At 37.6% G+C, this 24,753-nt stretch overlaps 1 protein-coding gene across 2 annotated transcripts in view; it reads left to right on the top strand.

Moving 5' to 3' along the window:
• The window catches only part of LOC105232340 (interference hedgehog), a 224,120-nt gene that overhangs the window by 9,124 nt on the left and 190,243 nt on the right, over positions 1 to 24,753 (top strand). For both annotated transcript variants that reach the window (XM_049459116.1, XM_011213992.4), the window contains exon 2: positions 9,979 to 11,019. In XM_049459116.1, coding sequence (XP_049315073.1) covers positions 10,827 to 11,019 — 193 coding nt within the window. In that variant the 5' untranslated portion in view covers positions 9,979 to 10,826. The remainder of the gene's footprint in view (positions 1 to 9,978; positions 11,020 to 24,753) is intronic.

Below are 24,753 nucleotides of genomic sequence, written 5' to 3'. Positions count from 1 at the left end.
GAAGAATCTACCAATAGTGGTTATAGGGTACTTTTCCTAGATAGCTAATCAGCTTTGCAATTTCTTGCGATTCCGCTATGACCTGGAACCCATATCAGTCTTATCGCAGAGACACTCGATGCTACTAATACCGAAATTAGGCACGCATCGACCAACACTGGACACACTTTTAATGAATTCAATTGTAGTACCGCCTCTTTTCTATCTGAGTGAATGGTCACTTCTCTGGAGGAAGCTGCACTAGATGCAGTAGATGTACTTAATGGTTGCTACCTAGGCTTGGAAGACACTGTAATAGTCAGGAAGTCTGAAGCTGGAGTTAATAGAGATCCCCTGACGGTAAATCCCACCAACTTTCCTCCCAGGCTTCGATCCATCCGTAAACAAGCTCACTGCCTCTCTCCTCCAACGGCTTCTTCCCGCCCACAACCCCCACGTCGGTACATGGGCAGAGAAGGAGCGGCCAGAGTTCGCTTTAGGTGACTCCATGATCCGAGTGATCCGATATGAAGTTAATGTGTGTGAGGATATCCGTGTGTTCAGTTACGTGTTTATGAACACACGTTCTGTGGATCTGATAGCAACTTTCGCAGCCATATACCTTCCGACGATGTCTACGGACTTTAGGTGCAAGATGGCGTTAATTGCTATAGTTGGAATGGACCTGAGTGCACCACGCATATTGATAAGGCTGCCGTTGAACGCTCTCGAGTTTCTTTGCAAGTGTGGTCTTTTTTAAAGCTCTCTACCACATAAAGATTCCATAAAACATAATGGGCTTGACTATGGTGTAGTAGAGTCAGAGGATTACTTTCGGTAAGAATTCAATTTTGCCAAAAAAGAGGATATATTACAGCCTAAAGTTTCACATGACATTAAGAGTTCATGCTTTCCTAGAAAACTTCGGATATTGTTCACAAAATATTTTCAGGCGAGTTTTCTCTGCTCATTTAGTTTTCATCATCTTCTTTGTTGGGAATGGACAATTCACATAATCAAGGCACTATCTTAAAGATCAACTTCTGAACTTCACGACTTCAATGCCTTTTGTCCAAAATAATCCATTGGAACCTTTTGAAAGGTTGCAACTTTGCATATGCATTCAATAAAGCGCCATTATGCGATCGATTATTTTGATTTTTCATATTTTCACTTTAAGTTTTTTTCCAATTTTTCTTCAATAGGCCCACTTCACATACACAAATTAAAAAAAAACTGTAATACTTACATATGTATTCGCATAAGTTTAAAATAAACACCGCCAATGTTTGCATTCATAAAAGCAAGCGTAATGTGCTTAAGTAAATAATGCAGCCTGGTATTGCAAGTATGACTCAGTGGCACTCAAACATCACGCATTTAAATATATGTGGACATATCTACACATATCATTTCGTATAAAAAGTGCCGCTCATATTTTACGGACAAAAAGTTGTTATGCTTAGCAAAATATTTACTTACTTTCTGGCTTATGTGACCGTAATTTATTCTACATGTGTTTGTTTGTGTATACAAATATATGCAAATATATTTCGCGAAAAGTCACTGATAGTCCAGTTGTGGGTTTGTGTATTTTTTTTGGTCTTTCGCGTGATATAAGTTGACTTTTTCAGGCATTTTATTTGTATACCCTGAACCCTCGTAATATATATTATGTTTTCCACAAAGTTTGTTCTATTCGTCTCCCAGTTTTTGAGATTTTTATTTGAAATTTTGTATACATAATTTTTTTCTCAAGAAATTGCTTATTTGTCGGAATCGTGGATAGCAGAACAATATAGCTTATAGATGCCATTCAAATTGAATGATAGGAATCATGTTCTGGTATGGAAAACTTTTTTATTTGGCGAAGTATCTTCTCGAAATTCGGCACAGATTATTATCTAAGATAATAGTATAATCGTATAATCTGTGAAGAATTTGTTTAGATCAAAACTCTATAGCATATAGCTGCCATACAAACTGATCGATCAAAATCAAGTCTTTGTATGGAAAATTTTTTGAATTCAATAACATTTTCCCCCCCAGATTTTACATAGATTATTATTTGAAGTATCTCTACAATTTTCAATGAAATTTTTCTGAACGGATCATTATAGCATATAGCTGCCTTACAAACCGAAAGATTCTAATCAAGTTCTTGTATGGACACTTTTTTCATTTGAAAGGATATCATCTCGAAATTTGGCATGGCTTATGTACTAGGTTAACGGTACAATCTCCGAACATACTGTACAGATCAAGCCACTATAGCATACAGCTGCCATACAAACTGACCGATTAAAATCAAGATACAATTTTTTATACATATTTATGCTATAAAAACTGCACGTGTGAAGGGTATTATAGCATTGGTGCAACTTAAGTTAACGTCTTTTCTTATTTTAACTCAAATTCTTGAGTAAAAATATGTTTTTCCTTCAGAAATAGCGGCAATGTTAGGAACTCGATAAAAAATTGTCTAAAAAATTGTTGGGTTAACAACCCGTTAGTATTTTCACTGTATAAAATTTTATATCTAAACTAATATTTTTCGATAAAAAATTTTTTTCTTAGTAGAAAAGTTAAAAAAAAATTCCAGCAGCTTTCATTTTTAAATAGCCACCACTGTGCCCTTAAATTTTAAATCATTCCTTATATCTTAACCCAGTTCTCCTTATTTATACCCATTTGTGTGCATACCATATGTTTGTATTTGTTCTTCTAATAACAGTTAATTTCATATATTAACCCTTCGTCGGGTGGGTTTTTGCTTGCAACAGCAATCACTTCATCGCTACAGCCGTCAAGAGTAAATATCCTGACCCCAGCACAAGTAAATGAATGAATGAATGATCCTTTCCGGCGTGAGTTCCTTTTTCTGCTTCCACGGGCCACACGAAATGCCGTTGAATGATTTGACGGATAACACAAATTCGTTTTCCGCAACACACCAACACACCAGCACACTCACACACACACGTCGACAAATATAATTTCATTTCCATGCAGGTGTAGACGTGTGTATGTGTGTGTGCGTGCGGCATTTATGTCGGTGACTTGCGCCGGTCATTCGAGTACGCCACATGCAACATTGTTCCCATGTGCATGTATGTGTGTGTGCGTGTGCATGTAAATAGCGCCGCGTACACAAACAATAAAATATCATCTGCCGGATATAAGTCTTTACAGTTGGCAAACATGGCAATAAATTTTAAAATGTTTTTGCATTGTGTCCGTCTGACATACAGGAACATGTGTACTTGCTGCGCACTAATACAAATACAAACACGAATGAGCATATATCATTTATATGTATTGCATATTCACACACATTTTTGTATGACAACGAACTCGGTCAGCGGTGGACGGCGTTTATGGTGAACCACGCAAGCATGTAGCGCAACACACATGCATGTGTGTGTGTGTGCGAGTGTGTCTCTCTGTTGTCCTTTTTACAGTTACTGTGCTTTAAAGCCCTGCTGCTGTTTCTTTTAATAAAATTTAAATGAATCTTTATGCGTGACCCGTCATGACTTTTGCCTCGTGCGTGACTTACATATACACGTACGTATATAGTATATATTATATATGCGTGCTTCAATGTGTACATATTTATTATTCATAAGCTCCACTTTAAAGTGATTGCAAATTTTATGGTTTCTTTGAAATTTTATTTATTTTTAATGTAGCTTTGCTTCGCATACTGGTACATCGTCCTACATATACAAGCATCAAAATAACGGTATACTTGTTGCACGAGTGGTGTACATACATCCGTTATAACTGCAATATTAAATGCTTATCTTAAATTGTCTAAGGAAATAACAGTAATCAGAAATCTAGTATGTTTTAGAGGAGTTTTCAATATTTGAATCCTGCAAACGCAGGTAGATTGAGTGCGCGAATACTCTGAAGTCGGTTATGGCTTTATATCGTTTCATCAAATAATCGAAGTTGAGTTTTTTATTGCTTTCGATTCAGTACATAATATTACATATTTGTAGCATACAATTTCCAGCTTCCGCTTTCAGATATGTATAACCATTTTATAACCAATACTCAAATCAATATGAGTGCATGACAACCAATATATAACCGTTTTTATTTTACGTTATTTACCTCAAATTTTTCAATGTGAGTGTTTTCTATTATATCGTTTTTGCATCGCCTGTAAACTTATGAAATATTATGTTTACGTTATTTTGCATTTTAGGTGACGATATACTGATCTAAGAAAATTCCAAAAAATATAGAAGAACAAGAAACACTAGAAAAAACTTTAATTCGGCTGCTCTGAATCTATAATATCATTCACAGGGTATTTCTTACAGTATAAAAGCGTATAAAGAGATCTTGATATTGATTGAGCAGTTTGTGTGGCAGCTGTATGCTATTGTGATCCGATCTGAACAAATTCTTCGGAGATTTCATTTTTACCTTAGGAAAGGATCCATGCCAAATTTCGTAAAGATATCTCGTCAAATGAAAATGTTTTCCATACAAGCACCTAATTCCGAGCATTCAGTTTGTATGACAGCTATATGTTATAGTGGTTCGATATCAGTGATTCCGACAAATAAGCAGCTTCTTGAGGAGAAAAGGACGTATGCGAGATTTCAGACCGATAGCTCAAAACTAAGTGCTTAATTCGTGTATGTATATACAGACGGATATCGGATGAATCGACTCAGCTCATCACGTTGATCATTTATACATACCTATATATTATTTTACATGGTCCCTGTCATTTTCTTATGGTTGTTTCCAACTTTATAGCAAATCTTTTAGAGTATAATGATTTTTAGTAACCAGTCTTCTTGGCAGCTCTGCTTTTATTTGACAATACAAAGAACCGTCCATTTGTAGTATAAAATAGAGACCATCATTACAAAAGAAATAAAAGCTCGTTCAATTGCCTATTGAAGCTGATCTATACAGTTCTCTGGTCGTATATAAGGTTTTCTCGAAGTCGAGATCATGAAACGGTCTAACAATTTCAGAAATGAGACAGACTTAAGCGAGATGGTTTTATATTTCAGTTTTTAGTATCGAAAATATACAGCTACTGGATCTGATGACAACGTTTACGTTTATTTGTAATATTTGTCATGAAATTTGTTACCGACATACTTCGATTAAGACGCTTTTTCGATTAAGCTGTAGCATACTCCACACACTGTATAAGATTCAAGTAATTAGTAGGACTTTTTTTCATAAAACTTTCATGATTTCAGTTTTTATTTCTCAATTCAGTACTGAAACCTGGGGTCAACACAGAAGTTGTTGGCTTCATTCCTTGCCTGCCGATTAAAACCGAAAATCATACACATCCATCATGACAGGGCTAAAACCTATTTGAGGTTATACTATAGTCTACTTTCCTGTTCTCGACTAGATGTTATACCCTCCTATTCCTTATTTCTATCCTAGACTGCTCCTTTCGTTTCATTTATTCATTCCATTTTGTGTCAATTTATATTTTGTTTATATGAAAATTGCCAACTTTTATTATTTCATTTATTTCAATTTACTAACTAAATTTTACAATTTTCGCCAATTTCATCCGCTCACTTTACATGTAAAATTACAACCGAATATTAAATATTTAATAGAGGCGCTTATTTGCCCTCACAAATCACAGCAAAAGCAAATAAAGTGGCATTATTTACTTTATTGCGCATGAGCTCTTCAATTGAATTTTGTATTGAAAATAATTTAATTTGAAATTTTCGTTTAATTAAAAGTTGTAAATTATTTATGGACATTTTAGTAACATTGTCAGTGTAATAATATTGATGATGGTAATAATGCTGATGCTGTTAATGATGTTGTTGGCAGTGATGATTAAACTCATGTGTTATGATGTCGATTACATGGGAGTAGATGTGAGCGAGTGGGTGTTTTAAAATAGTTTGGTCACTACTTCGATAGCCTATATATATCACTTTTCATGCATACAGTTACTTTCAAAAATGATCAGGAGCAATGCTGAATGTTGTATGAAGATAACGAGTACAAAGAGTAGTGAGTAGTTCGAGTAAGTGAGTAAAGTGAGTATCAGCGAGTGCAGTAAGCATAGCAAGAAAAGTTAATGTAGCGAGTAATTTAAATGTATCGAGTAAAGTCAGTGTAGCGAGTAATTTAAATGTATCGAGTAAAGTCAGTGTAGCGAGTAATTTAAATGTATCGAGTAAAGTCAGTGTAGCGAGTAATTTAAGTGTAGCGAGTAAATTAAGTGTAACGAGTAAATTATTTATAGCGAACATAGCGAGTACAGAAAATATAACCAGTACAGCGAGCATAGTTAGTATAACGTATTAAGTGAGTTCAGCGAGTATAGTGAAAAAAGCGAGTACAGCAAATGTTGTGCAAGGATACTGAGCACAACAAGTATAGCGAGTAAAATAAGTATAGCGGGCATAGTGAGTACAGAAAATATAGTTAGTAGAGTTAGTGTTAATATAATGTGTAAGGTGAGTTCAGCAAGTATAGTGAATTTAGCGAGTATAGCCAACATAGCAATGATGCTAAGCACAACGAGTAAAATAAGTATGCGGGTATGGTCACAACTGTGCGTATAATGAGTATAGCGAGTAAAGTATTTATAGCGACTATAATGAGCTAGCGAGTTTGGCAATAAAGCTAGGAGTACAGCTAGTATATTTAGTACAACTAAAATATTGGGTACTCAAAGTTTGGTGAATACTGTGAATATAACGAGTACAGAGAATATATGCAGTACAGTTAATATAGCGAGTAAATTAAGTTTAGCGAGTATAACCAGGATGATGAGTGCAGTAAATACAGCAGGGATAGTATAGTTGTACTAGTTAGTTCAACGAGTGTGGTGAATGTGGTGAGTTAAATATTTATGGCGTGTATGATCAGTACAGCGACTGAATGGCATAGCGAGTAAAGTAAGTGTGCGAGTATAGTGAGTACAATTAATACAATGTTTTCTACAATGTTTCCTGCAAGTACAGTTATTAAAGCGAGTAAAGTTAGTATAGCGAGTAAACTGAGTTCATTTACGTAAGGGACTGTATATTTATATCTAGTCGAATATATAACACAATAGTTTCAATAAATTAATGTTTTTATTGAGGAGTTTGAAAAAATGACAATTAAATTGTGGCTTTAATGTGCATTGTCAGAAACCAATACCAATACACATAACAATTAATGATTCATATAGCGTTATATAAAAACCATCAAAGGCATTCTGCAGCTAATCTTTAATTAATGGCATTAAAAACTGATTTAAAGGCTATTTGTGGAATTAATAAATTAAATGTAAATTAATTTAGTGGGATTATATACTACTTTTGTCGAAAAGAGTGCAAAATATAAAAATAATTTGTACATGGAGTAGTTATGCTGAAAAATATATATATATTTTATTGAGAATAACCACTGCGAAAGGAGAGCGAACCAAATTAGACATTAAATACAAAGTTTTGAGGTTTCCCTTTAGAGGGGTTCTAAGGACATGTGTAGGATGCCGTGGATCACTTTTTTTAAATAAAATTTTTGCTGCACCAGCTTTAAAAAAAAATAAAAGTTTAGTATTTATTTTTCTATATTTTTTATTTATTTTTGTTTGATATTTCATTTATTTACTGTGTTTTAGTCTTCTCTTCAATATTTTTTACATTAAAAATAATTTTAAGAATTTTTATTTTTTTAATAATTTTTGATATTTCATTTTTATGTTTTTTAAATTGTTTAATTACTCATCCTAACCTTATATGCCATGGTATTAACGACATTCTATCAGATCCCTGCTCTTTAACGCATCCCACGAAGTAATTCATTCTTATTTCGCTATCAACGTGGACTCGTTGGACTCGTAGATTCGGTAATATTTCCCGCGAATTTCATTTCACGTTTTTCTTTCAACTTCAAATTTTTGTTCTTCTCGACACGTATGTATGTGTTGATCAACTTTCGTCTATTTTGCTGTCTGCGACTCAGCGTTTAATCCGCTTAAATGCGGCGCGTACACACGAAACTTGTGGGAAAAAGGAAATCAGCCGCAAAAAAAAGTGTAAATTTCAATTAGCGCCGGCTGGTTAATATGAGTCTATATGCAACGGTAGTCATAAGCTTGTGTGTTCTTCGGCCGAAATCTGTATAGATTTGCTTTAAGGATGGAAATGTAGTCGTTTCTTTTTGTAAAGTGTATTTTTGATGGACGAAAGTACTTGGTTCTACGACAGTAAAATTTTTATGAAAATTTTATATTTATAATTTTCAAAATTTAATTTAAGTCGTAGCTTTGGAACTAGTACCCAAGTTACAGAAAGACTTGTTGAAAACATAAATCGCTGTTTTTGGTGTTATTTTCTTTATTTTTAAAGCAACTCTTAAAGACGAAACTAGTTCACGGGTAGTTACTTTCAGACCAGTTTAGCAAATAATAGTAATAATTGGTTTAGGAGGTTTGTCCGTTATTTAAAGCAACTATTTCGTGTAAAACTAGACCAAAACTAGTTACTTTCAGAACAGTTGGTTGCTAAAATCTTTTTTATTAGGTGATAACAGTTAGAATTCCAATAGAGACTAACCAAAATAAATCTACTGCAAACCTACATTCAAATAGCGATAGTTTTGAGGTTATGTTCGTTTTTTAATATGAATATATAAACTAGTTCCCCTTTAGTTACTTCGAGTCCAGTTTGGCAAAAAATAATTAATAACTGTTTTAAGAGCTTTTTTCGGTTTTGTTAGCAAAATTTGCTATCCCGTTTCTATTTGGACCTAGTCCAAAACTAGTTATTTAGAGAACAGTTGAAACTCAAAACTTTTTTGTTACGTGAAATTAGCAAATGCTCATACGTAGAACAAGAATAAATTTACTAAATATCTCCTGCATATGAATGCTTTTAGCATTAAACTTGTTTTTAAGATAAGTATATGAACTAGTTCACGAGTAGTTACTTTGAGTCCAGTTGTAAATCTTAAAAACAACCATTTTTGGACATTTTTCCTTTTTTTAAAACTAGTCCGAAAGTAGTTTTTTACTGTTCTCAGTTAGGGCTCGAAACTTTTTATTGGGTGAAAATAGCGAACAAGATAAAGTTCTCGAAAACCTGTGTCTTTCGGAGTTATGTGTTTTTCTCAATATTAAAATAGAAACTATGAAATTTTAGCCCAGTTAAAATAAATAACAAATTTTTAACTAGTTCGAAAGTAGTTACTTTTTTACTGAGTTACTGAAAACCTACACAAATCGTTGATTTTGGATTTATGATCGTTTATTAATATAAGTATACGAATTAGTTAAGGACTAGTTACTTTGAGACCAGTTGGAAATTAAAATTTAAAAGACAACTGTTTTTGGAGTTTATCGCAATATAAAATACAGTGGTTCGTTTCAAACTGGTCCAAAAGTAGTTACTTAGAGCACAGTTGGAACGCGGAACTTTTTAATTAGTTGAAAATAGCAAACATATGTACTTATGGCGAACTTAAATAATGTTCCCGAAAACCTATATCTTTTGGAGTTTTGTTACTTTTTTAATATTAATATATGAACTAGTAACTTTCCGTCCAGTTAAAAAAAAAAAAGGGAAATAACTGTTACATGAGTTTTGTTAATTAGCTTAAGCATTTGTTCCATTTATAACTAGTCCACTACTTACTTTTTTACTGAGTTACTGAGAACCTACATATATCGATGCTTTTGGAGTTATAATCGTTTATTAATATAAGTACATGAACTAGTTCACGAGTAGTCACTTTGTTACAACAAATATAGAAGTAATTGTTTTTGGAGGTTTTTCGTTATTTCAAAAACTGCAAAATTTTGAACTAGTCCAAAAGTAGTTATTTTGAGTCCAGTTGATTTTTTTTATTAAATTCAAACAGAAAATTCTCACCGGCAACTAAAAAAAATTACAAGACTTTATTTGACAAGCTGCTTTCTATATTTTTACACAAATAATTACAGTAAATAACAGTTAACTAATAATATTTTTGCATTTTAATTTTCAGTGTGGACCTCAGCAAAGGTGCTTGGCATGACTGCTTGAATAAATGCTAAAATGTTGAACCACAAATGCGCCAGCCAATTATGTTAAACGCCAATTTGAAGGCAGCGCGAAGAAACGCCCGCCACTGTTGAAGAGCGCAAAGGAATTCGCGCCACGCAAGCGGAAAAAGGCAACGCATACCAATTAAAATATCATTTAATGAAAAACCTACAGAGAAACAGAACGCCAGCATTTCAAGTAAACAAATGCAATGCATACGCAATAAGAGCTGACCATTCAAGTGGCGGAAAAAAGTTAATCGAGTGATTGCATCGGTCAGTAATTAGCAATCGGCGATGGTGCGCACAAACACACACACACACAGGCACATGCGCGCATCATTATGTAATATGCATATAGAATAAATGTATAAAACATGAGAAATGCGCATAAAACCAATTTGTTTGTGGCGAATGTGAAATATTGAAATGAAAATAAAATCAAACGCTCAACTGCATATGTAAGTGTGGCAGTGTGTGTATGTACAAAAACAAAGCGGCAGTCACGTTGAAATAAATAAAAGCCATTAAAAAATTATTAACAAAGTAATTAAAAAGAGCACAGCTTGCGCGCGCGTGTGTCGGTATAATTGCGGCGGCCATTTTGCCATAATTTAATTAAATACAAATAAGGTGGCAACTCGAAATTGTTTATAAAGAGCGGCAGCCGTAGCAGCAGCAGCTGGAGTCAAAAAGCGCCACAACGCTTTGTATTGCTGCTTGCAACAGAATTTTGTCAACAAACCAACGGTCAGGCGCATAGACACACGTCAACAAACACACACACATACAAGGGCGCGCTTGTCCAACTATGAAACTGCATCCGACCACAATGTCAACGCGCCGCCTGGGATGTGCGCGCCAAATGACATGCGCCGCAGCGCTGCTCCTGTGTCGCGCGCTCGTAATTATCGCGCTCAGCGAGCGGCTGCTGGCGGTCGGCGCGGGCAGCGGGGGCGGTAGTGGCGGCAGCGGAGGCGCCGGCGGCAGCATCGGCAATAATGGTGAGTAAATAAGCGCGAGGCCAAATGGCTAGATAGCGTAAATGCAGGGATAATATTTTTATAGCTTTGCAGGCTTAAAATAAATAAATTCGCCGTCGATAAGCGCCAAGTCATAAGCAACAATGCCGATATGCGAGCGCTAAAGCAACGCTTAAATTAAAATGTATTGTTTGTATTTTTATGCTTTCACAGTTAGTGCGCTGAGGTGTGACGCGCATTTTTATACAATATTTTGAAATAACTGCATTTTAATTAAGCCGTTGGAGTGCATGATTTCAATACAGTGTGAAAATGCGCGCACATAACCTCAAATTAAAATTTTTATAAATACAATGTTTTTTATACAAATTATATCACCGTTATTCTTACAATTCAATATTAAATTCAAAATAAAACAGGCGCACGGTTCCCGCATAAAGTTGCTTACCAAATGTGCGCATAAATTTCAGTATCACCAAACCTCAAGCCGCTTGCGCGCTCTGCGCCTACAAGCATTTGCATATTTTAGCGCTCAAAACCACACACACACGGTAAAAAGTACCCGCCATTATGCCATTATATGCCAAATTTTGGCCGCAAGCAAATTCAGTCTGTTAATGGGGGGCAAAACGGAGGCGTGATTAAGCAACGAGATAGACCTCGTTTGTTCCGACACACACACGCACACACATAGACACAATTCAATTAGCTAATTTGCATTTAAGCGCCTAAAAATATACAATACAATTATGATGCAACAAAAAGTTATCAACATATAAACCGTTATGGTGCGTTGTGTGGTTTTTTGGTGGCCGAGCAGTATGGGAAATAGGCTCAAATTTCCATGGTTGACAAATATTGAAAGTATACCCAGCAATTTCGCTGCATAAATGTTGAAAATATATACATAAGTTTCTAAAAACTGATTTGTTTTGTACTAGTTAAAAACTAGTTATGTTCAGGTTAGTACTCACTTTATTAGTGGTTTCTTTTGGAACACATTTCTTTTATTAAATAAGTGAAGAAAAAGTGTGCGAAATTTATTGTCCTTAAATATCCGTCGATACATTTTGCAAAATTTCGGACTTCTTGTTCCCGTAATCGATCCCCAGAGCGACTTCCGCAATTCCCACAGCAGCCGGTTCAAAGATGCCGGGATTGTACCAGATTTTATCCAACTAAAACTGTTATTTTGAGAATCTATCCCTGTTTGGATCGCAGAGTTGCTCTTTATTCGGGCTGATATTGAGTCCAACCCTGGCTAGGAAGAGATTTTATGCTGCGTGTGCACCAAAATGCTTCGACATAATTCCATCTCTATAACGTCGAGCGGCCGACCTCTACGAAATCATAATCGAGGGCGGTGGTCACAAGACAACTCCTGATCCCTCGCTCCATCTGTGCCGCGTGTTAGACCTTGCAGTGGGACGGAAGCCTTGCACTGGCTGCGTGCGTTTGTTCCCTCGCTTTCTTGTAGGAGTTTCTTTCCGCAACAACCGTTAATGGCGTTGCCAAATCACAGTCAAGAGCAACAACAGCTCCATGGGCTAATGCAGATGAAATGACCGTTGGGTACAGTGGTCCCTCACTTGCAGGATCTCTACCAATTTACCGCGACGACCACGACTTTTACTACTGAACTATAGAGCAAGATCGAGGGTTGGTTAGTTTTATGAGCCGGGAAGGCATCGATAGCTGTAATCCAAGAAACCAATGATCGGGACATAGATGCTTTGTCCGTGGTAAGAACCGATTGGTATGTGACGATTTTAACTCGCATCACGATTTGTGGCACTCCTTCCTGTCATATGATCGTGGGTCAGGAGTTAGATCTGGCTTCATTATACCGGTATAGATGACTCCGCATTCTGCACAGTGAAAAACAAAGCCCCAGATCTACCGCATCATTAATTTTGATGTCTCTTTAAACTAGTTTCGAAACTACTGTTTTAAATTACCGAAAAGTATTCGTAAAAAGAGCATTGAAAGTGTATTTTATTCCTCTCTTACACCAAAGTTACTAATCTTGTGGTTAGCAACATGGTAACATGGCAGTACAATGTTAAAGCACTCGTCCAAAAGTGATTACTTCGAAACTAGTTCCATATTAGTTACTATCTGAAACAATGTGCTTCTATTGTAGTATGGAAAGCAACTAAAACACACGTGAGAGTTGGTTTTCTCGTAACTAGTTACAAACTAGTTCGTGTTTGAGCTAAGATAAGTGTAAATGACTAAAACTAGTTTTTTGCTGCCATAAATAAATCTAGTTTCTTATTATTTTAGCTGTTTCAACAATTTATTTTCAATTTTTTTACTAAGTAGAATGTTAAAGTACTGGTCCAAAAATGGTTACCTTGAGACTGGTTTCAAATTAGTTCCTACCTAAAATAATGTATTTCTATTGTAGTATGGAAAGCATCTAAAAAAAGTTGAAAATTGTTTTCGTCGTAACTAGTTACAAACTAGTTCGCGTTAAGCTTACATACATACTTCTAATTGGATTCCTCTCTGAATTAATGTACTTCTATAGTAGAATCGAAAGCAATTAAACAGAAGTTCAAATTTGTTTTCCCGCAACTAGTTACAAACTAGTTCGTATATGAGCTAATATAAGTCTAATTGGATTTGCAATTGCTCATTTCGCTTTGCTGCCACGCTCTATTCGGCCACTTTAATTGAATTGATGGCTGCATTGTGCCTGCCAATGCTGCCAATCAGCTGCGAAATATTGTCATTGGCTGAATGGTTCGCGTTTCGCGCGGAAAAAAGCGGTTTTTATGGCAAAAATGTCAAAGCATTATGACATTGTTTACTGTTATTGTTGCAAATGCGCCTGACAGTATGCAAATTATAATGACTATTATTGGCAATATTTGTGCAGCGATGTTTTTGCTGATATTTCCTCTGGAGCGCTGTTGCATGCCGCTTTGTTTGCACAGCGCGTTGCATAATGAACATAAGCGCGTGAATTTTAATGGACGACAGCCCATTAAAAATGCTAGTTTGTATTGTTATTGCAATTTCGTACTTGTTTTGTTGGGGGTTTTTGTATTTTTTTATCGTTCTTGGTTTTATTACTGTTTTTCTTCAGTGCTTTTGTTGCTGCTACGAAATATTGGCATCAATACGCAAATTGTTGTTATTGCTTTTGTTTTTGTTATTGTTCCCGCTTTGTATTTGCTGTTTATATGCAAATTACTTTGTCACCACTTATAAGTTGCGCCCTTTCACGCTCGACTCCTTACTCTTGGTTCTTGAGTGCATCATGCAACAATCGCCTTGTATGTTGCAAGCGCACAAGTGGTGAGGCAATAAAACGGCAGCCGACACGATTAATAACGCGCTTTAAGGAGTTTACTGCTTGTTTTTCTCAAAGCGGCTGCTGTTCAGCAACACACACACCAACAAATTTATAAAAAGGCATTGGCTGCAGCTTTATTGCTTGTGCCACATTTCCTCTCCGCTAAGTTGTTGTGACAGTGCTCTTGACAGGGAATTTGCTTCATTAATTAGTGACAATTAAAAAGTTTATTTATACATTATTTAGGCGACAGTCTGTGCTACAGACACTGCTGGCGTGTGGGTGGTCTCACTGGTGTAGGGAGGCGGAAGTTGCTGACAAGGGAGCACCCTATTTACAAGTGCCTCTGCAGTGGCACTACAGCTGTGTTTGTTGCAATTACGTTAATTGTTGTTGCTAAGGTATTCGTTTTGACTTCAGTCAATTCGCTTTGCGCTGATTAAAGCACGTGATTAAATTTTAACCCTTTCGATCCGGAAAATTTCGCATAATCAATACGCGTCCAACCATTAGCTCTATTTTAGCAAATGAAGACGTGTTTACTATTTAAAATACCACGAATGAAAACAAATACCGTTAAGAGTAGTATGAGCTACGAAATGGGACTAATTTAACCCTTTGTAATCATTTATTTTATACGTTAAGAACCTTTGAAAATACACCGGGACACATACGTCCCGGTTCGGATCGAAGGGGTTAATTGTCTTTCAAGGAAAAAAAGAAAGCGAAAAATAAAAATTAGTCGCAATTTACATGCATAGAGAAGTCTTCTGCCTTAGGCTATGTGTACAATGTAGCTAAGAGGGCGGCATAGAAAAAACCTAACAGCTTAAAGACACCTTTCAGAATTTGTTAATAATGTTATTTGCTTTAGAGAAAAATATAAAAATTTTCTTTTTAAACTTCATACGATTAATTAAAAAATAATAACTAGTTGTGCCCTTGTCCGTAACTAGTTACATTGTAGTTAGATTCACAACAAAATTTTTGCTATCTTAAAGGGTTCAATCTTTACATAATCATCAAAATATTAAAAATTTTCGAATGTTTTGCGGCCCTAGTCCAGTACGAACTAGTTGCAGACTAGTTATGTCTGACCAGTTGTCAACAATATCTCATTATTATAACCCCAAAGCTCTTAACTCAGTGATTAACTAAAAATATAATGATTGGTTGAGTACTGGACCGTAACTAGTTACATAGTAGTTAGTTTCCAACATTTTTTTGTTAGCTTACAATCGCTCATTAACATGGAAATATTACAAGTTTTTGAGTTTTTTGAAGTACTAGTCCATTTAGAACTAGTTGTAGACTAGTTTTGTATAACGAATTGCCAACCATAACTCTCATATTACCTCATAAAGTCTTACTTTAGTGATTTATTTAAAAAATAATAATTTGTTGTGTACTGGTCCGTAACTTCTTCTTCTTCTTCACTGGCGTAGACACCGCTTACGCGATTATAGCCGAGTCAACAACAGCGCGCCAATCGTTTCTTCTCTTCGCTACGTGGCGCCAATTGGATATTCCAAGCGAGGCCAGGTCCTTCTCCACTTGGTCCTTCCACCGGAGTGGAGGTCTTCCTCTTCCTCTGCTTCCCGCGGCGGGTACTGCGTCGAATACTTTCAGAGCTGGAGTGTTTTCATCCATCCGGACAACATGACCTAGCCAGCGTAGCCGCTGTCTTTTAATTCGCTGGACTATGTCAATGTCGTCGTATATCTCGTACAGCTCATCGTTCCATCGGATGCGGTATTCGCCGTGGCCAACGCGCAAAGGACCATAAATCTTCCGCAGAACTTTTCTCTCGAAAACTCGCAACGTCGACTCATCGGTTGTTGTCATCGTCCAAGCCTCTGCACCATATAGCAGGACGGGAATTATGAGCGACTTATAGAGTTTGGTTTTTGTTCGTCGAGAGAGGACTTTACTTTTCAATTGCCTACTCAGTCCGAAGTAGCACCTGTTGGCAAGAGTAATCCTGCGTTGGATTTCTAGGCTGACATTGTTGGTGGTGTTAATGCTGGTTCCTAATTAGACGAAATTATCTACAACTTCAAAGTTATGACTGTCAACAGTGACGTGAGTGCCAAGTCGCGAGTGCGACGACTGTTTGTTTGATAACAGGAGATATTTCGTCTTGCCCTCGTTCACTGCCAGACCCATTTGCGTTGCTTCCTTGTTCAGTCTGGAGAAAGCAGAACTAACGGCGCGGGTGTTGAGACCGATGATATCAATATCATCGGCATACGCCAGCAGCTGTACACTCTTATAGAAGATTGTACCTGCTCGATTAAGTTCTGCAGCTCGAACTATTTTCTCCAGCAGCAGATTGAAAAAGTCGCACGATAGGGAGTCGCCTTGTCTGAAACCTCGTTTGGTATCGAACGGCTCGGAGAGGTTCTTCCCGATCCTGACGGAGCTTTTGGTGCCGCTCAACGTCAGTTTACACAGCCGTATCAGTTTTGCGGGGATACCAAATTCAGACATCGCGGCATAAAGGCAGCTCCTTTTCGTGCTGTCGAAAGCAGCTTTGAAATTGACGAATAGGTGGTGAGTGTCGATTCTCCTTTCACGGGTCTTTTCCAAGATTTGGCGCATGGTGAATATCTGGTCGGTTGTTGATTTACCAGGTCTGAAGCCACACTGATAAGGTCCAATCAGTTTGTTGACGGTGGGCTTTAATCTTTCACACAATACGCTCGATAGAACCTTGTACGCGATGTTGAGGAGGCTAATCCCACGGTAGTTGGCGCAGATTGTTGGGCATACTCTCATCCGACCATATTTTGCAAAGAAGCTGATGCATGCTCCTTATCAGTTCTTCGCCGCCGTGTTTGAATAGCTCGGCCGGCAATCCGTCGGTCCGTAACTAGTGACATTGTAATTAATTTCCAAAAATATAATTGTTGGCTTACAATCGCTCAAACTCTACATAAACATCGAAATATTAAAATTTTTTGAACTTTTTTGAGGTACTAATCCATTATGAACTATTTGCAGACTAGTTATGTATAACAAATATTCAACAATAACTCTCTTATTAGCTTATAAACGTCTTAAATCAATGAAGTGGGTTAAAAACGTACAAAATATTGGGTTTACAAAGCGAAATAAGCGAAAATCTGCATCTCTATGGTTCCAAGGCTTATTGGCAATTTTCGATTACAAATAGTCAAATAAAAGCATTACTGCTTATTTATATGTATTTGCCATAATTCAAGAGATATTTTCATCTATTGTAAAAATCCTTAACTTTGTATGCACTTAATTAAATTCTTTAACGTATCATTTCATGGAATATCTTAAACTGCCCGAGGGAATTTTGTCCTCAAAATCTCTCCATGCCACACATACTTTCGCCGTATTTCATTATAACTGGATTATAAGAACAATTTTACACCTTGTGGCTCTATATGCAATGCTCGACAGAAACGAGATAAATCATATGTATGTATATAAGTGTGTGTTTGTATGTGCGCCTTGTAATTATACAGTTATGTGTGTGAATTGTGCGTGCTGTTACTAATTCCATTGTTATTTTGTTATTGTTTTTGTATTTTATTGCTTTTCGCCACAAAATTCTCATGCGGCTTTACACAGTCTGATTAGCAATTAGCACATTCAACGTAGCCAGCACCTTAACGAACACACATACGCATATGTAGGTCTACATATGTATATACGCTCGTTGGACATTTCTGTTGCAAGAAATAAGCCGAGAAAAGGCCATTGCTTGATTAAGCCTATTGATTGCGCCCTACAGATTTACAGTTAGCTCCACGTCGTGCTCGAAGGATCCACAAAAGCAGGTTGTGTATGTGTTTGTATGTGTGCTGGTATAAGAGTTGTGTGTTAGTGTGTGTAAGTAGCATTAAAATGCTTGTGGGGAGTGAGTTGATTTATTTTTTGAAGGTCGCCAAGGCTATGCGAGCATGTGGGTTAACGCACACACACATTCACACACATACACAAAATAAATAATCTGTGTGCGTTTGGAGTGTCTGGCACATTTATTCTTATAATCCACACACACACATACGCTCATGTGCGGTGCTCTGTGGCGTTTCTTGTGGCATTTTTGTTTGCTCGCCTAGAAGTATGCTTTAAAAAGAGTCAGATTGCCCTAGTAAGGGCTAACCAAGATTAATGACGCATGCTGCTCCATATATCGCCTCAAATTTTGTGACACACATATAAATTTTGCCCAAACATATTGTGTTATATTGTTATTGTTATTGCTTTCGTTTTTGCTTTCTTTTTCCTACTTAACCGCCAATTTCGATAACATATCCACATATTGACAATTCGCCTCAAGCCAGTACTTTCGCTTTTCTTCCCTCGAACGCTATCAGCGCATTTCGGTTCGGCGCATAAATCATGCAGATTATTATCGGCTTTCGGGTTATTTGTGTTTGAGTTTAGGGTAGGGCAGTGCAGGGTAGGGTTTATTGTATTGTCAGTGCGTGCGCACGCTTACAGAAAGCGCCGTTAGTTTATTGCCTGACAGCAAGAAAATTAAACGCGGCCTTATTTTTATTTTATTGCTACAAATTGGCGCGCCTGTTTACTTTTATTTTGCCGGCGATGGGTTAAAAGTTACGATTGTCCTTAGGGCTCTGCGTCAAGTTTGAATGTTTTGTGCTAAAAATGTGGAGCTTTGTAATCGTTATGCTGTTTAAGTGTTTTTTTTTGATTTTGTCAAAATATATTTAAGGGATTTGCAGTTGCTTTAAATAGAATTATGCAATGTAACTCTTGAAAGGAGATCAATATCGAGTCAATACTTGACGTTTCTTCTCTAGATTTGCTCATTCGTTAAGGAAATTGTAATTTGTATAGAGCTCTTATTCGCAGCATCAGAAAGTAACGATAGTATTAGAGGGCTTAAGAAGAGTGAGGAGTTGAGAAAGTTGAGTGATCAGCTGATAGGATAAAGTCATGATATAATAAATAGTTCAGACCAAAAAGTCGAGTAATAATGTCTCTGATAAAATTAGTGAGTACAAATGGATCGTGCTTCTGATAACATCAATGTGGATAATCTGTACTGCTCATAGTAATTTTGGCGGCACATTATCGTAACTGTGGTCTCATATAGTATGGTTGATGTCATTACTTTTCATAATATCACTTTTAGCTGGATCATTGTGTACGCTTTATCTTTGGAGGCCGAAATGTTTTTATATGAACGAATCTCGTAATCTTCTGTATTCGCTTTTTTGATGTAATAGCTTTCTGGTTTACACACCTGAACCCTCGTCTGATACCGTTCTTTTTTGCTTAAGGCGAGACTATGCCTCATCTTGTTAGTTTTCCCATTAAGGAGTCTTATCTACTTGCAAATCAACAAACACTTTCACAGAAATGTTCTTCAGATTAGGTTGATCTGGTAGACCAATAAGCCGCGCATATACCAGTTTTGCTCCTTTGCGATAGAGATGGAGCTCAGTTACTAAATCCATGAGGAGTAAAAGCATCTTTTACGATGCCTGCGCTTGGCTCGAAATTTAACAAATAACGAAATTCCTCTTCCAGTGTATCATACCTTGGGGACCACAAATGATTATTGTCAATGCGGGACAAGGCACAAGAGATTCCCCATTGTTTCCCTATTGCCCTGCTCTAGACATATCCTGCAGTCTTCTCGATCTGTCAACCTCATCCTGCGATCGTGTGCCGCTACCATATAGTGACCAGTTAGAATTCCCATCTTGTTCCTACAGTCTCTTCTATCGAGTGCCAATAGGAGTATTGTGTACTTCCGATCTACCGTTTTGCACATGACTTTTGCAGTTTTGCACCCAGGGTTTTGATTTTCTATTCCATGCTTCTGTCAAGATCGTCGTATAGACAATTTATGTGTTTCTCACGGGTTGATCACGTTTTCGAATGTTACCCGTACACCTTGGCAATCTCGTCTACTATGCGATACGAGGTTACTGCTTTTATTGCTGCTTGTCTTGCTTCCAAGACGTTAATCGTCTCAGGCTTATCTGCGTGGGCAAGCGACTTCACATAACGCCACAAAAAATGACAAGTCGATTTTGGAGGCAACGCCACAGTTTCTCTAAATAAATTGATTTTTTCGTTGGTCGTCCAAATCAAAATCATCTAACTCAAGCACTCCCCATTGACTGTCACACAATATCTAAGAAGATTGAATGAAAATTTAAACCGATTGGTAATTTGGGGTAAATATTCTGCTTTCAGCGTGATAACTACAGTAGATTTGATAAAAAGTCCGATTATTTTCCTCCTCATCTGTTCAATATTTCTTACGTTAGAGCATTGAGAGTCGTGATATATGTATTTCCTCATCCGACTCAAGATAGGTCATTCTCACAGATATTGTCCCAGCGGCTCATCATCCTCCGCGCATGCTCTGGATTCCGGCGAATACACTTTTTCCATTTTCTGAAGATAGGATCTTAAGGACAGATGAACTGTGATGACCGCTACAATGTTACTAACCTTCCTAGAACTAGGAACTTTTCGGTTTCTCCACTATCAATGCTACCTCAAAGTGACTTTCTCGTATCCTAAGTGTTCCATGACCTGAGGTGTTCATGTAGGATCCATTGTTTTGAACAACTCTGCCTTGTAAGAGAGCAATCAGCTGACTCGTGGGAAATTCTACGGCAACGTATGGTAAAGCGGACGGTAGAAGCGGTGGGCTGCGGTTTTGCGGTGTTGACTTATTGGGCTATTAGTACTAGCGCTAATAACCTTAATTATCACCTGTTTAGCCATTCGAATATTTATGGACTTGCTGTTAAGAGCAGAAGACCACTTGGCGCTTGATTTCGGCTTGTAAAACTGAATTGTAGTCATTTAGTTGAAAGCTACATTCTCTTTATGGATTACGACAGAAGAGACTCATTCCTGTACCCTATGAGTCATACAATTATTTTCATAATTTAAAATCAATATAAAATTTTCCATAATATTTAATAAATCTTTCGCGCCTTCAAACAATCAAATGTAATAAATCACAAAAAACACCTTAAGCTCCTTGTAATTTGTGACAAATTTCATTATTCAAAGTGCCAAGCAGATTATTTCACACTCATTTAATTTTTTGAAAAATTTATTGACGAAGATTCTCAACAGACAAGAGCAATTATCTGCAAAATTTACTTAAACAATGAAACCGTATATGAAATTACAAATAAGGAAGACATAGGCAGCACATGTGAGAGCCCGAGGCATACACAAGTGAACCTCAAAACCGCCATATACATATATGGATACCTTCACATGTGAGTATGCCGTTATGTCAGGCAAAGTTAAATAAATAAACAAATACTCAATGAGGCAGAGGCAAGTACTTTGTAGCCCTTGCCAACCGGCGTCACTGCTGTGAGTCTTTATGCCCCAAAGCGGAGTTTATATGTCAGTCATACTTAGAGGCTCATATGCCTACATCGTTTGTTGTTGCTTTGAAGTTGACAGGCAAACAAGTATCTAAGGCTAACCGCTTTGTGTCGTCCTCTCACAGCTGGCAGCTGCTTGTAGTATACGAAGGATACACACCCACTCATACATGCATGTAAATATTTTCTATACTTCACGGGGCTCCGGCAGCCTGCGGCTCATGGCAGCAAATCAAATTTGTCAAGCGTTGTGCGCGCGTTGTAAACACAATAAGGAAAAATTACACTTAATTTGGCATTTAAGCGTTGTTGATGTTGTCATCGTCAACATTTTCATTGTTGTTGCTATTGCTATTGTTGTTCCGGCTGTTCTTTTTGCGCTTGTCCTAAGCTATCAGCTCATTTGTTGTGCATTTTTTGCCACTTTTTCAACTGCTGAATAAAAAATAACAAATGCCTTTGCATTTTAAGGGAGAAGGGGGACTTGGTTTGTCATACATACATACATATATACATGAACACGTGGATGTTTGGTTATTCCCGTATGGTGCCTACAGCTGTGGCTCCAGCAGTCAAGTGCCAAGTGTCAAGTGGTCTTTGTGTACGCTCTCCAAATGGCTCAGCTTTGTGAGTTTGCCACACACATACATACAAATGTATCAGCGCCACCGCTTAAATGCTCATTTCATCACTTCAAGTGTCGTGTCATTTAGTCACATGTAGTGTCATCATCATTGATAGGCATATGCTCATTTGCTACCCTAATCGATGAATTCCACAAATGTTGTTTGCTGTTGGTGATACTTCTCCCGGCGAGTGCCAAATGAAGTCACGATTCGTGTTGACTAGAGTGGCTTCCAGTTGAGTTGACACTTTAAATGCGGCAAGTGAGGAAGCTAATCGATCAAAAATAAATAATCGCCTATCAATTTTTCCTTGCAGTGTAAAATATTGCGCTTAACATTTGTTATTGTGATGGTCCTTGAAGCTGTCAATTTTCGGTAATTTCTGCACTTTGATTAAATTGCCCATTTGCACTCATGTATTTAAAAAAAAAGGTTTGTTTTTTAGCCTCGCTTAAATCTTATACTCATGGTGTAGGTCAACCAGGTGAAATAGCCGGAATTGATATTATCCGCCTCGAAAAATTTGTGACAGGCCAAAACGCTTTGGTTGTGAGTGTTTTTTCATAGATACTTGATAGTTAAAGGTTAGGACCGACATTTGCAGCTGTTCAAGAAAGACGCTAATTGAAAATTTTCACAGTATCCACATTAAAACCTATCCCAGCATACACTAATTCTGCAGGGATGGTCAACACTCAAGACTATTAAGTCTATCTCTTCTACAATCTATAAATTTGCGACTTCTGGGAATCAACATTTTAGGAACCATGAGTTTTTAAAAAATTAAATCTGACTACCTAATATACATATTACCGAGTCTGAAATAAAGTTTTTCAGTCCAAACAATGTTTTTGCTTTACTTTTAACTTTTAAGATACGTATTAACTTCAAAATTGGTTATGTTCTCTACTCCATCTTCGTTGATGGATTTCGCTACGAAGACCCTCCAATCGGTGGTTGGCCCGTCCGGATTCTGCCTTTGCAGCAGCCGCAGAGCATGTTTCGGGTCCAAAACGCGAGTTCTGATTACCTTCGCTTTGGGCACCGAAAGAATACTGGCTCGGTCTACCACCTCCAGCTTCGCTCCCTTCAAGGTTTGGATGCGAGTCGTCGTTGCATTTTAAGATTTAGACACCGCTAAGCTATCCTGTTTCATCAAATGACGGCATGGTTGCGCTCGGTTCGGCGACCATTCTCGAGAACAGAGCTGCCAACAGCTTCATTCCCATTAATTTCTAGCGCTCCGATGACATTTGTTCCAGCGGATTATGAGCGCGACGGTCAAATGCCGTTTCACTATTTCGCTGGCCGCTGCCGCTGGCTTGGAAGTTGTGGGTTTATCGTCCGCGTGCTTGACATCTAGCTTCCCGACTACGTCTTTGTACTTCCTCGTTGTCGAGGGCGCCTTAAGTTCACTATCCGTTAAGTGCTGCCTCTTTCCAGCGCTATGCTCTTCAATGCGATTAACATACGATGGGTCCGAGGCATTGCACCAATTACAAGTAGCGATGTGTACCCGACCGTTCTTCACCGCCTCTTTAGCCCAAGCCAGCCGTTTCACTTCTTCTTCCTTTAGGCTGGACTTTCCTTCCGGGCGGTTACATATTCCGACCGTCGCCTTGTATCTCGCTTTTGCCTTCAACTTCTTGGCTTCTTCCGAGGCTCTCTCTTGTTACCAGAGTAGGAACCCTCGGCTTGCACAGGAGAGTGAAGAAGTTCATTTCCAAGTCTTCATAAACTGTGGCACCGGTGCGCTATAAAGCTGGATTGACCTTAGTACTACAACCACCGCACCCTGCTCCCGTTGCAGTGAAGGTGTGTCCGCTGGCGACACAGCTTATACGATCGCTTTTAAGATTTTGCCCACCGGTGGAGGCTGCTACGCTGCCTCCTAACGACGTTTGAACCGATATCCCGGTCCGCTTCGTTTCCATTCCGAGTTTTAGATTCGGAAGTCTGTACCATTACATACCGCCAGGTAGCTCATTACCAATATCCGTTGTATTATGCATTCACCTACTTCTGAGGATGCATATAAAGCAGTCCAACATAACGGTATGATTGGGAAGATACGTCAGCCTTCGCTAGGAGCCGCCTGGCTCCAATGTAATGACTGTGCCAGAAGCCAGCTTGAGATCATGACATTGTAAGCAGTGGCACCCATTGCCCAGTCGACATCCGCGCGGAGGATGCAGCTAAGAGCATTTTTGCTGATCATCTTTAATTTTTAGTCTTTAGTGTTTAATCGTTAAAGTTTAATCTTTAATCTTTAATCTGTAGTCTTTAATAATCATTAAACTTTAATATTTAATCTATGATATTTAATTTTTAATCTTAAATCGTTGATCTTTTAATTGACACTAATTTACTTATCCAAAGACTTTAGCAAGTTCCTTAAAATTTTTCTACAATTCTCTTTCTCCTTCATAGCTTTTTCTGTATTGCTCAT

Source organism: Bactrocera dorsalis, chromosome 1 (genome assembly GCF_023373825.1).
Source record: "Bactrocera dorsalis isolate Fly_Bdor chromosome 1, ASM2337382v1, whole genome shotgun sequence".
In the NCBI taxonomy this organism is placed as follows: Eukaryota; Metazoa; Arthropoda; class Insecta; order Diptera; family Tephritidae; genus Bactrocera; species Bactrocera dorsalis.
Note: the sequence above shows the minus strand (reverse complement) of the source record. Positions and strands in the feature narration are given on the sequence as shown.